General features: G+C 36.9%; 2 protein-coding genes across 3 annotated transcripts; both read left to right on the forward strand.

Moving 5' to 3' along the window:
- The first annotated feature begins 1,444 nt into the window (after nucleotides 1–1,444).
- Nucleotides 1,445–4,624, forward strand: LOC113349335 (plasma membrane ATPase 2-like). Of its 2 annotated transcripts, none has more exons than XM_026593304.1 (8): nucleotides 1,445–1,668; nucleotides 2,311–2,559; nucleotides 2,639–3,028; nucleotides 3,141–3,262; nucleotides 3,351–3,392; nucleotides 3,478–3,601; nucleotides 3,723–4,134; nucleotides 4,609–4,624. In XM_026593304.1, exons 3-7 carry the CDS (start codon nucleotides 2,923–2,925, stop codon nucleotides 3,941–3,943), a joined length of 615 nt encoding a protein of 204 aa, XP_026449089.1. In that variant the 5' UTR covers nucleotides 1,445–1,668; nucleotides 2,311–2,559; nucleotides 2,639–2,922; the 3' UTR covers nucleotides 3,944–4,134; nucleotides 4,609–4,624. The 2 variants fall into 2 exon arrangements, with proteins under 2 accessions (XP_026449089.1, XP_026449088.1); XM_026593303.1 differs by having other exon boundaries at nucleotides 2,658–3,028.
- On the forward strand, nucleotides 3,940–7,055 carry LOC113349336. The gene is made up of 5 exons (XM_026593305.1): nucleotides 3,940–4,071; nucleotides 5,259–5,308; nucleotides 5,472–5,611; nucleotides 5,746–5,843; nucleotides 6,038–7,055. The coding sequence occupies exons 1-4, from the start codon at nucleotides 3,959–3,961 to the stop codon at nucleotides 5,785–5,787; spliced, it is 345 nt and encodes a 114-aa protein (XP_026449090.1). The 5' UTR covers nucleotides 3,940–3,958; the 3' UTR covers nucleotides 5,788–5,843; nucleotides 6,038–7,055.
- The last annotated feature ends 5,885 nt before the right edge of the window (nucleotides 7,056–12,940 follow it).

Consider the following 12,940-nt stretch of genomic DNA (forward strand, 5'->3'; position numbering starts at 1 on the left):
TAAAATAGTTTTTCGATTCGTATTTGGTAGTAAAAGCAGAACGATCAAGGTTAGGTAACTGAATAGTTTCTAGTGATATAGGGTTCCACAAGAAACAATCATCTAAATTAGAGTTAGCCACAGAATACTGATCATTATCTTGAACATTACCAATAACAATAAGCCATCCCTGATGAGAAGGTTTGTGGTAATAAGCTTTTCCTCGCATCTCCGGTATAGACTTGATGCAATTTCTGTTATTGGGTTCACAAGGATTATAAAAACTCTGGAACTTCCTACCTTTACCATGTGGAAAAACCAGCCAGGGTGCTACCTTTGGGATCGGAGGGCGCTGCCTTTCACTCCTCTCAGCTGGAACTGCTCCTGATGCTAATTGCTTGTCCATGGAAAGATTATGTACCGAGCTAGAGAGTAAATAAAGTTATTAAGGTACTAGTTAATGCTGACTCTGGATAATCGAAGAAGAGAGGAACCAATGGAATTCTGCTGTGAATGAATGAAATGTATGTATTTATAGACAGGCGAACTTCTATGCTCAGATTTCTGTGTGCTTGAAACAGGAAAGGAAATTGTTTTCAGATTCAGAATAGAAGAAGAACTAGAAGGAGCAGCTTTTTTGTACTTTTTTTCCTGGCCCCACGGTAGGGCCGGTTAAGAGCCTAGTTAGCAATTCGGGATTCGGTAAAAGTACGGAACGGCAAACATACGAGTATTATACGGTTTTGTAAAACTCAAATTCGGTCCAAAATTCGGTCAACGGAACGTGATTCGTCAGTAATTCGGAACGACATACATACGTGTATAATTCGATTTACAAATGTGAGTTCGGATCTGAAAATTCGGTATCTATATATAATAAATAATTAATATTTATAAGGTCATAGACTATTTTTTATGCATACACGTGAGTTATTTAAAGAAAAAATAAACTTAATATGATGATATTAATAATATATACAACATTAGTCGTCAAAGAGAACGTGGAATAGTGGCTTAGATCTCTCTCACCTTCACCTTCAAATCTTTTTTGTCATTTTTGTTTCATAAAAATTATAACAACGTCTAATATTGGGCCGTGTATGCTTGGGAGGCAGTAAAGCCCAAAAAAATAGGGCCTTTGAAAACATAAAAGCTAAAGAATTTCTGGCGAATTAAGCGGACGTATCATTCGGAATATGTAAAGTTCGTGAACGATTCGCGAATAATCCGAAAATGCACATAATACGCGTTTTGGGTTCGGAGTTGCAACCGTACGCGAATAAAACGGTAAAATTCGTCATACGAAAAAATTCACGAATCATTCACCAACTTACTAACTAGGGTAAAGAGTTAAATGGGAAATAAGGTCAAAAGACTTTAATGTACGGACGGTCTGGATGTGGTTTTGAGTTTGGACCAAAAAGTAAACTAGTTAGATGCAAACAGAACCAGAGAGAGAAACCAAACTACTTTCTGTCTTTGTTTATCTTCTCAACTTTTAGGGTTCACATGTTTCTGAAGAAGAAAGAGATAACTTTGAAATCCAGAAAACCTTGTCTATGAATCTGTGAATCCTGGAATAGATATCTGTGAATTGTGATTGACAGAGAAGGCTTTTGGGTTATCATCAAATTAAACTTCTGCAAGATCAACAGACAAGCATTCTAACTTTGTAACCTGAATCCTAAGGTTTGATTCTGCACAGACAATAAATCTTTTAACAAGTTTTGATTCTTCTATTAATAGATCAATAGATTTGCTGTCAAGTTTTGATTTTTAAGTTGATTCATCTTCTAATTCAACTCTAAGATAGAAAAGGCCTGATTTTTAAGGTGTTTTTATCAGATTTTGTAGAGAAGTCAACAGATGATTGATATATGTTGATTCACATTCTAGATTTAGGCCATCAATTCTACAATAGAAAAATGCCTGATTTTTAAGTTGATTCATCATCTTCTGTGGAGAAATCAACAATTGATTGATTCTTGTTAATTCATCTTTAGGTTTCTGAAATAGGAAAGGAATGATTTTGATGTTGATTCATCCTCTCTTGTTGAGACAATATTGGTTTTTCTTTTTGTTGAAAAATCATCAAGATAATTGACTGATTTTCTGTTGATTAATTCTCTTCTGTTTTTGTTGATTCATCATCTTCTGTGTAGAAATCAATAATCCCCTCATTTTCTCATGCTTTGCTTCCTTCTCATAGATTGCAATAATCCCCTTATTTTCTCCATATTGTATTGAAATCCCCCCCTTTATCTCAATTTACCATCTTTTTATTCTGTGTTTGTAATTCAATTGATTCCCCAAGTCTCTTTCTTATTACAGCCGCTCGATTTCTTCATAATATCATTTGTGGCGGATATCTCAATCTCGACTTCAGCACCTCCAACTACTCGAGGATGATCAAGTAGGAATTCCAACTTCAAATGGTGGACAAATGGAGATTTTAAGAGAATGATGTGAATCTTCTTAAAGAACTTTTGGAATCAAATGATTGTTCTCAAGACAGCTGAACTTATTCTTGAAATGTTGATGATAGTGATCAAAGAAGTTAGTGAGGGAAATATTATACAGGTAGCAGATTTGATTCAGTACCGTACCACAGTTTATGAAATTTATGAAAATGAACAAGTTCTTATTTAGTAAGTTTCAGTTCCTGTTTTTTCTTGTAGATTTGTCATGAATGAATCGGAATACATATGTGCTTTGAACTCCGTGTGAAGCACATTATGTGAAACTGATATGTGCAGTTAATTCTGAATGAAATAAGACTACAGCAGAAGTCATGAGGAAATGAAGCAGAGGTACAGCGTAGAAAAGTTCACTGGTGGTTAAAATTAGATTAGACTGGCAGTTGCAGGAAGGCATACGGGGTTGGTTTGAGGATAGTATTTTGGGATATTGAATGATTTGTGGGATGTTACTCGAATAGTGGATATGGAAGAAATACCTTCAATGGGAAATATTTGTAATGGGAAAAAAGATGTCTATTTCCTGCTTAAATTTGCTTCCGACTGTTATCCTTTTGTGGCGTTTGAAGGAGGTATGCTTGTTAATGTTGGACTATGTAGTGTTTCTTTATAAATTTTGCATATACAGTGTCTCTTTCAGTAGTTGATTATAATTGTGTCTAATTTGATCTATTTCATCAAAAGGTGTGGGTTGGTGCTCAAGAGGTTCAGTTTCTCTATTTAGCCCGACTGAGAAGCGAACAACACTGACTTATATTGACTATGAAGGTAACATGCAACGAGCTGGCAAAGGTGCCCCGGTGCAGGTACCACTCTTTTACCTTTTCGTGCTATGGTTGTTTGCACATTGTTAGTGGCTTCTTATTGTCACCTGCCAATGTTTGTGATGATCAGATTAGCGTAGAGTCCTTAAGGTCACTTGGAGTAGCATACCAGGTAACATAAATTACAAAGCTGTTCTTCTCTCTCTCCTACCCCTTACTTATATATCTAACATGCATTGCGACATTTTTTTTTTCAGTTAGGAAGTCCCAGAAGGACAGGGAGCATCTATGGCAGTTTATCGGTCTCTTGCTACTCTTTGACTCACCTATACATGACAATGCTGAGACAATTAGGTGTGCTTGGTATCAAAATGATCACAGGTAGGTTTCTGTTTTACCCAATTATTTTCTGTTGTTATCCTTTCTCATGATTCCTTTGAACTTCTCACGTATGAAATTGACAGAGTTTCAGTTAATCACTTTCTCTTTCAATTATTATTAGGTGATCAAGTGGCCATTGGGAAAGAAACCTGCCATCGTCTTGGAATGGGAACCAAACCAACATGTACCCCTCATTTTTGCATTGCTAGGCCAGATCATGGAGCTCCTGCTCTTAAGAAGGCCGACGTTGGTAGTGCTGTTTCGGATTTGGTTGATGCAGCTCGTAGTGCTTTAGACATTGCACTAACTGAGAGTTGGATCCTGGCTCAGAACGAATTTTAGCTATATGCTTGACACATGCAAGTCAAAAGTTTGTTTGCGGGTTGTTGGAAAAGAAGGGCTGGTCTTAGTGTTATTGTTAGTGCCGTATTGACTTGTGGAGCTATCTTCCAGAGGATGAAAAACTACACAAGCAATCTTCCAGATGATGAAAAACTACACAAGCTATCTTCCAGAGGATGAAAAACTACACGGTAATGTCTGGTTCTTAATATTTGCCAACGTCGATGAAGTCTCGATTAATCTGTTAAATAGAAACTCAACTCGTATAGTCGTGCTTAATTTATAAACTTCTCTTGTTTTGTGTTTCTGCTGTTAATCGTGAGTTGAATTTATAAATTAACCTGTGCATTTTGCCTATATTTATCACCTATATGACCCTATTAATCTGGCAAAATGCACAGGTTAACTGACCTTGTTTAGGGATCACTCAACTCAACTCAACTCAACTCAACTCAACTCATACAGTCATCCATTACTGTCACCATCTATATTGTGGTAACTAGTCTTTATACACTATGTTTCTTTTAATTTAGGGGTTCAAGTTTTTATCAGCAAGTGTAAAGGTTCCACCTCGCATGTGATTTTATTGTGACAGCTTGGCTTTACCTTGTACTTCACTTTTTTAGCTTTTAACACTTGCTTCTGTGTTGATGATTCTTGTGTAGGATTGGGTTTCTCAGCCTTGAGAAAACCAAAAGGGATGACATCAAAAGGCTTGCCTGCCTCAGTGCCTCTGTGACGCGTTCACTAGTTGGTCTTTTGTGCGTCCAGGGTTACTGCCTGTAGCGGCTTTCTTGGCTGCTCAGCTGGTGAGCATTCTTCCTTTGTTGTTAAATGAATGGTTGAAAACAAGGGAAATAAGAACACTTTTGCTCTGTTGATTCAGAACATAAATACGAGATCGTAAAAGCACATACGTGGAGTGACTGGTTATATAGTTGACGATGCTCCTGCTCTTAAGAAGGCCGACGTTGGTAGTGCTGTTTCGGGTTTGACTGATGCAGCTCGTAGCGGTCCAGATTTTGCACTAACTGAGAGTTTGATCCTGGCTCAGAACGAATGTTAGCTATATGCTCAACACATGCAAGTCAAAGTTTGTTTCCGGGTTGTTGGCAAAGAGGGCCTGGTCTTAGTTTTATTATTAGTGCCGTATTGACTAGTCGAGCTATCTTCCAGAGGATGAAAAACTACACGGTAATGTCTGGTTCTTAATATTTGACAATGTCGATGAAGTCTCCAATTAATCTGGCACATAGAAACTCAACTCATATAGTCGTGCTTAGTTTATAAACTTCTCTTGTTTTGTGTTTCTGCAGATATATGCTGTTCTTATCACCATCCATTACTGTCACCATCCGTATTGTGGTAACTAGTCTTTATACATTATTCTTTTCATTTAGGGGTTTTTAGTTTTTATCAATAAGTGTAAAGGTTTCCACCTCGCATGTGATTTATTGTGACAGCTTGGTTTTTACCTTTGTACTTAATTTTTTTAACACTTGCTTTTGTGTTGATGATTCTTGTGAAGGTTTGGGGTTCTCAGCCTTGAGAAAACCAAAAGGGATGACATCAAAAGGCTTGTCTCAGTGCTTTTGTGCTGCGTTCACTAGTTGGTCTTTTGTGCATCCAGGGTTACTGCCTGTAGTAGCTTTCTTGGTTGCTCAGCTGGTGAGCGTTCTTCCTCTGTTGTTAAATGAATGGTTGAAAACAAGGGAAATTAGAATGAAAGAAAGAAAGTCCTGGTTGAAAATCCTCCAAGTCTCTATTTTTTTTTTGAAAGCTTCTTTCTGTTATTGTTGTAGGTGGTGATATCTTCAGCCTTATCTGTTGGAATCATGGGATAGGCTTGGTCTCTGTGTCTACATTGACTACTCATTTGGTTTCTCTGGTGCTAGGCCAGGTACAGTTGTTATCATAGCTATTTAATTTGTCGCGGATTTGGAGTAGAGAGAGATAAAATGTGAAAAAGCTTTTACTTCAGAATTATAAAGACTAATCCACATTTATCATCAAATTAAACTTCTGCAAGATCAAAAGAAAATAGATCTAAACAAGTTTTTGGTTTTTGGTTTTCTTCTGTTCATTTATCAGCAGAGTTATAGTGAACATAAAAATGAAACCAAAGTCTTAACGGGAACAAAAAGGGAGAAAACAGGTAGAGCTGCAGAGGACAGTAAAGGTAACATCAAATATCTCCATATGCATTTCTTCAACTGTTCGACACTTCTTCTATAGCTGCATGCAAAGAAACACTAGATATGAGACATATACTAGATATGAAGATATCTAGATATGCAAAGAAACACTTCTTCTCCGTACATGAATCATGCACAGAGACATGAAGATATGAGAATATACTAGATAAAGATGTGAGAATATACACATTTATTAGATAAAAGTACGAAGATATGGTAATATACACACTTAGTAAATTAAGATATGAACATATGAGAATATGCTAAATGAGTGAAACGTTTCTCACGCGATGGGAGCGCATTTCTTTCATGTAGGAGCTCGCTCCCATCACGATTCTCTCTAAGGAGCGCAAAATCGCGGTTCTCACTGAGATTCCTGAGGACATTTCACATTCCTGGCTGCTAACATTATGATGACTCGACAACTATTTTATTGGGCCATATATGCATGTTTGGACACTGACATGCTCATATGCTGCTCATCAATCATTAGTGAGATGGTTAAACCATATAGATGTGTGGTCTTTCTCTGCTTTGATATGTTATTGAAGTTGTGTACACAGAATTTAAAAACCACCGTCGTGGATGAAGTTATCTGAGATGCATAGATGTTTCTGTTTTTGCAGTAGCTCTCATTATCAGTAAATGAAACTAATCTAAGCTTCAATACCAAAGGGGGAATATGTATCCTAGTTATGCATGTTGTTACCTATTGGAGCATCTCTGAGGTCTTAGTGTAATCTTCAATTAGAACACTCAGCATTAGTACATTGCAAACATTCCGATGATGTGGATTATTAGCCACTAAATACTTGGGATTTTTGCCAAGGATCTAACTTAAATATATATGGAGGAAAGATATCTATGCCAAATCCAGATAGATATCTGGATTTTTGTCAAGGTAGACAAAACCCTGATCAAATTAGGTTACCAGAATCTTGAATTCAAAGTGAGTGATTTGGGTGACAATTCCGAGTAGTGCGAGCTTCAGCTCGTGTCGAAAGGAAAATATTCTATGAGCCAAGCGAGGTTCAAAATGAAGATGATACTCGGGTATACTTGAGTTTTTGTTTGTTGTTGCTTGAATTGGCTAAAATTTGTTGGAAATGTTATAGCCAAGTAAGTTCGGCTGCTGTTCTTCATATCTGTCGGGAAGTCCAACATAGTTTTAATGGCTTTTTGGGTTTGAAGTCAAATTATATATTGATTTGCAAACGAATTTTCATGACCGGGAGCAGTATGCAAACGGATATGCGTACTAAAATTTTTGGATTTTGATTTTCAATGATGGTATGCATACCTGGTATGTGTACCATGAAACCCAAACATCCCGAACTACTATTTTCAACCCTAAACATTTAAGAACCTTAAACACAGATCAAGTTAGGTAGAAATAAACGACAAGCAAGGTACATGGATCATTATAAGTACTTTAAGCAAATAAAAACATAAATCTTGCTCAAGTCTATAGACATATCTTTTTATAAGAGTCCAATTGAATTCTACAACCTTACCGAACATAACATGTGCTCCCCAATTCTCGTGCTTCCCTCACTGTATACATAGCAGGGCATTCCTTGGTGAGGATGCACTTCCAACACACTCAAGTTGTGTTGAGGTGAACAATATCTTGCTCACCACAAGTGACTTTTGGATTATCATGAAAGAGATCGCTTTTAGAATCTTTCACATCCAAATCATTTTTCCAAAGAACTCTTTAAGTTCCAACATCATGGATACTGCCTTCTCCATAGTCATGCAATTTTCTGGGAGATCATTCCTTTTCACACTCAAAGCATCATTGATTTTCTTTGGAACCCACTTCCGAGTGTGTTTAGGAACAATCGGAACCTTCTTCCCATTACTCTCGTCAAGATTTCTCGAAAGAGAATTGGATTGACTATTCTTTTACAAGTTAGTGTTTCTCCAATTGGGAGCATCGGATCTTGTCTTCGTCTTTACGAAGTTATCCTTTAGATAACCATTATGATTGTGAAAAGGCTTCGTATGACGTTTATAGGCAAATCTAGGTTTATCACAACAATGATTCCTTTGCCTAAAGGTTGGACAGTTACAACCTGTAATGTTAAGGGGATTAGTCTTAACATATGATCTTGGTTTCACAACTTCATGTGATGCCCAAACAAGAACATCATGTAGTTTTTCATTCCTTATACGGAAATGACATCTCCTTTCCGGTGACCTTTATTTCCGCAATAGTGGCAAACATAAGGAATGGTCTTACCTCGATCCGTGTGTGCTGACTTTGGAGGTTGATATACTTTTGTCTTTCGAACCTTAACTGCCGTTGAAGGAATTTCACTTTTTCCATCAGTGGAAACCTTTTGTTGAGAAGAATCACTAGCCTTGACAAATTTGACCTCTTTGTTAGTACTTGGGCATCTATTCCCTTATAGCCCAATCCTCGTGTATCACGATGATTTTTACTTGCTCCTAGCATAGTGGTTAATCTGCTTGAACTAGTATTGAACTTTTTCAAGTCATTTCCAACATCTTGATTTTATCAAGAGCAACAACTAAATCAGCTTCAAGGTGTTTTTCTCGAGCGAGATAACGCTTTCTCTGTCATCAAAACTTGCTTGCTGGGAGTTAATCCTTGCTTCAGTTTTTGTAAGTTTCTCTTCCAACAAGAAGTATTTTTGATAAAAATTATCACATTCAAGTGACTTTCTACTCAGGTTTTCCTCGGAATCTTTGAGGATTGATTCGCAAGAGCGATTCCAACCATAAAGACCTACGTAAATCCTTTTCAATTCTTGTTTTCTAGACAGAGAGGAGTCAGAAGAGGTGTGACATGAGAAGTTGTAATCTTCTTAATTTTCAACGAATCCAAAAACTTAACATACTCTGAGACTTCCTCATCAACATCTCTATCAATATCTGAATCACCTTCATCTGAAAGTTTATCCAAATGTTCTTCTAGGCGTGTTTCCCAATCAACAGTTTTTACATTCAAAGAATGGTTCGATATTGACTTAGATGTGACAGTTCTCTCAGGTGAATTCAAGCTTTGAAAATCATCTAGTAATTTCTGATTTGGTACGTTATCAGAGATAGACTCGTCCATAATAATCAGATTGCTATAAACACAGACTTATGAAGTCTTTAGTGTGTTTGCCTGCTCTGATACCAATTGAAAAAGCGGGGGTCTAACAACCTCACCCAATATTTCGCTTAGCAATCTGTATGGACTAACTCCAATATACTTTCAAGAGAATCAACTAGACAGTCAGACTCAATCTAAGAAAAAGTATATCAAAGAGTTATATTTCAATTTCTCAATTCAATCCGCAATCAAAGAAACAGGAATTTGCGATCCTGATTGAATATAAGAGAAATAACTTGAACGGTACCAAAGACCAATGTTCAAGGATCAATCAATTTCAACAACCAAAGGTTGGATTTATCAATTGATCGATTCAACGCACAACCTGCGATATTTCAATTATTTAAAAATATAATGCGGAAAAGAAATAACACAGACACCCGAAGTTTTGTTAACGTGGAAGCCACAAATGCATAAAAACCCCGGGACCTAGTCCAGATTTGAACACCACACTGTATTAAGCGGCTACAGACACTATCCTATTACCAATGAACTTCTCACTTGGTTAAAGCGAAACCTTACCAACACATATTTTGAGAAATAGATAAGTGAGTTATACTCAGCTCGAAATAGCAAATGTGTATAATTAAAGTCTATATAGCAATACGACTTTTGTCTCAAATAGGAGATAAAATAGATAGACTTTTGAGTGATTGATAAGTTCAAGTCTTCATATACCTTTTATTGATGGAGTGCCACAAGTTCCCTTGAGTAGTTCTTCGTCTGCATTCGATGAACGTCGTGGAGTCTAAAGCTCAACTACACTTACTATCCTAATCCGAGACATAGCTATAAGTAGACTAGAAATCAAGACTTATAGTTTTGGCAACTAAACTTGACAAAGAAGCTTGAGATAGCAAAGCTTGCGAGTTCGATCGGGCAGTGCTCTACCACATGGTGCCAATTTTACTATTCTTTCTTTGTATAGCATGTATGATCGCATCGCCAATTAAGATGTTGTTAGAAATTAGTCTTTGGTTGGCAAACGCGACTTGAAACGTGGAAATAAGAGCATTAAGGAGAGTTTTTATTCTATTGGTCGTAACCTTGGAGATGATCTTGTGGACTATGTTATAAAGGATGGTAGGCCTATAGACAGCTGTCCTAATGGGATGTTGGATTTTAGGAATCTGAGTAATATGAGTTCTATTAAGATGTCTCAGCATATGGCCACTAGAGAAGAAAGCAGCGAAAGTTCTGCAAATTTCAGTTTTTACCAAATCCCAATTTTATTTGAAAAAACAAGGTGGGAAACCATCAGGTCCCGGGCTAGCATTGGGAGGCATACCAAAAAGAACATCTTTGATCTCTTCCTCGCTAGAAGTGGTTTCCAGTTTTGTGTTATCAATCTCATAGATAGTGATGGGAATAAGATTTACATGAGGATTGGTAGAGGTTAAAAGATCTTCAAAATGCAAAGTGATACAATGGTTAAAAAGATCCATACCTTCAATCCAGTCATTCTCAAAGTTAAAAAGGCCAGAGATGTTGTTTCTCCTGGTATTTTGGTTTCCTAGAGTTATGAATTTTTCTTTACCTTTTATCTTCAATATTTCTTCTTCGTAGTTATACTGCTTAACAGGGACGGACCCAAAATTTTTTGTTGGGTGGGGCTAAATTGTCGAAGAAGTCTAGTGAAAGGGAAACTGTGTAAAAAAAAAAGTCATACGGGGTATCGAAAAATTATACAAAAGAAGTTTTAGAGAGTACCTTTTTCTTTATATGCAATTAGCCATCAATAATAACATTCAAATGAACCCGTCATTTAAAGAGTTAATTGACTGTCTGACACTTAAAAACCCCTAATTTGACAAGCTAAAGTAATAAAAATTACAAATAACTACACATTTAGTTCTCATAAGAGAATTAATTAGGTGAATCAACACAAACTTTTGATAAACTTCGGTCAAAATCGAATCAAGGGTTTGATATGTCTCCAAATCCCTTTCAAGCTATCCAACTCTTCGTCTCAATTATGGCGGCAAGCAACGGAGAGTTGTTTTCAATTTTCAATCGATTAAGATACAGTCAAAAGGGAGTTAGTAGTGGTCTAGGCAGTGGGCTATTGTTAGTTTACAGTGTGGGCTACAAATATAATTTCTCATATATGCATGTAGTAAAAAAACTTCTCTACCTATGAGGGGGCGGGCTAAAGCCCCACTTAGCCCCCTCATTGGTCCGTCAGTGCTGCTTAATGATATTAGCTTTAGTTTCTATAAGTCTATGATTATTTAATCTAGTAGAGCCATTAAAAAGTAGATCAACAATTGACAATTGAAGACTCTTTATGTTTGTCTCGATATTTCGAAACCGGTTTCTATTCCAAAAGCTAACAAATTAACTCTCTAACAGTGGAAAGTTTATTAATAAGTTGGAAAGCATAGGAACCTTTGCATTCCGCTTTCCAAGCTCTAGAAATAGCCTCTTAACAACTTTGCTCTTTGAGGTATAGGCCAATTTTTTTTAATGGTTTGGAAGTAAAAGTGGAGCAGCTATCAGTGGAAAGAATAATCAGAGAGTGACCAGAACCAACAGGGTGGAGATGTTTAATATATGCAGATGTGAAGAGATTAAGAGCCAAGGGATATATACTGACAATGCTGGCCATCTTCTGAACAAGAGACCAGGACTCATCCTTTAAGTGAGGATGAGAAGAGTTGTACATGCATTTCAAAAGCCATTCCGATTTGGTTTTCTCCGACCAAAGGAGGAATTCAATTTGATTTATGTCTTCATGTATGACCTATAATTAAACATAATTATCACAACATAGAATTAGACCCCCACAAGAATTCACATGTGGGAAAAAACATGATTCTAGTATGCAGATTCGTGAAAGACCTCTTCCACAAAATTGGAGATATTTTTCGTTTCAGAGAGAAAATTATGTTACTTAGTTTTTTGGAGATCACATATTTAAGGTGTTTCCTAGTTTCAGGAAGACTAGGGCCTTGGAAATTCCAGGATAGGATCTTAACAAACTGCCAGAAGTAAGAAACCAAAGGATGTAGAAAAATTTGGAGAGGTTTAGCTAAGCACACCAGAGATTGTTTAAGATGACGAGTAAACACATAATCAGTGGCAATCAAGTATCAACAAGAATTCAACAGATTTAAGACCAGCAGTATGAAGAAAAAAAACTAATCTGGCTTCCACTGATTCTAGGTTGATTATCGGGCGAAGAAACAACACTAGCTGGCACCTTTTCACCTAGCCCTTTAAAAGAATTCACCAGTTTAGGACCCTTAGCCGCCTTGTGAGACTCAATGAATTTTGCCATTGCCAGAGGGATTGTAATTGCAAGAGATTTCTTGTTGGAAAATTAGGGATTGAATTTCATTGTTTTTAGGTTGAATTAGTGACCGGGAGGGTGGGTTGGGGGTGAGATTTGCAGATTGTTAGGTCGTGAGATTTATGTGTTGATTTCTGGTTTTTTCCTGTACCCCATTTCTTTGATATATGAGAGGATTAATTTTGGTTGACTAGGTTTTGGCTGAATTTTGGACACGTGCTAAAACCGGTTCAGGATTTTGTGGGTCGTTCAACGGGCTTGAAAGGGGTTATACGAAAATGACACCATGTTATGGGCTTGCAGAAAGATAGACTTATTGTTAGCCATGACACAGTGCTGGGATGGAGGGGTTGAGATGGGAAATGGAGAAACACTGTTCATTT

The sequence above is a fragment of the Papaver somniferum genome, chromosome 2 (genome assembly GCF_003573695.1).
Source record: "Papaver somniferum cultivar HN1 chromosome 2, ASM357369v1, whole genome shotgun sequence".
NCBI classification, from domain to species: Eukaryota; Viridiplantae; Streptophyta; class Magnoliopsida; order Ranunculales; family Papaveraceae; genus Papaver; species Papaver somniferum.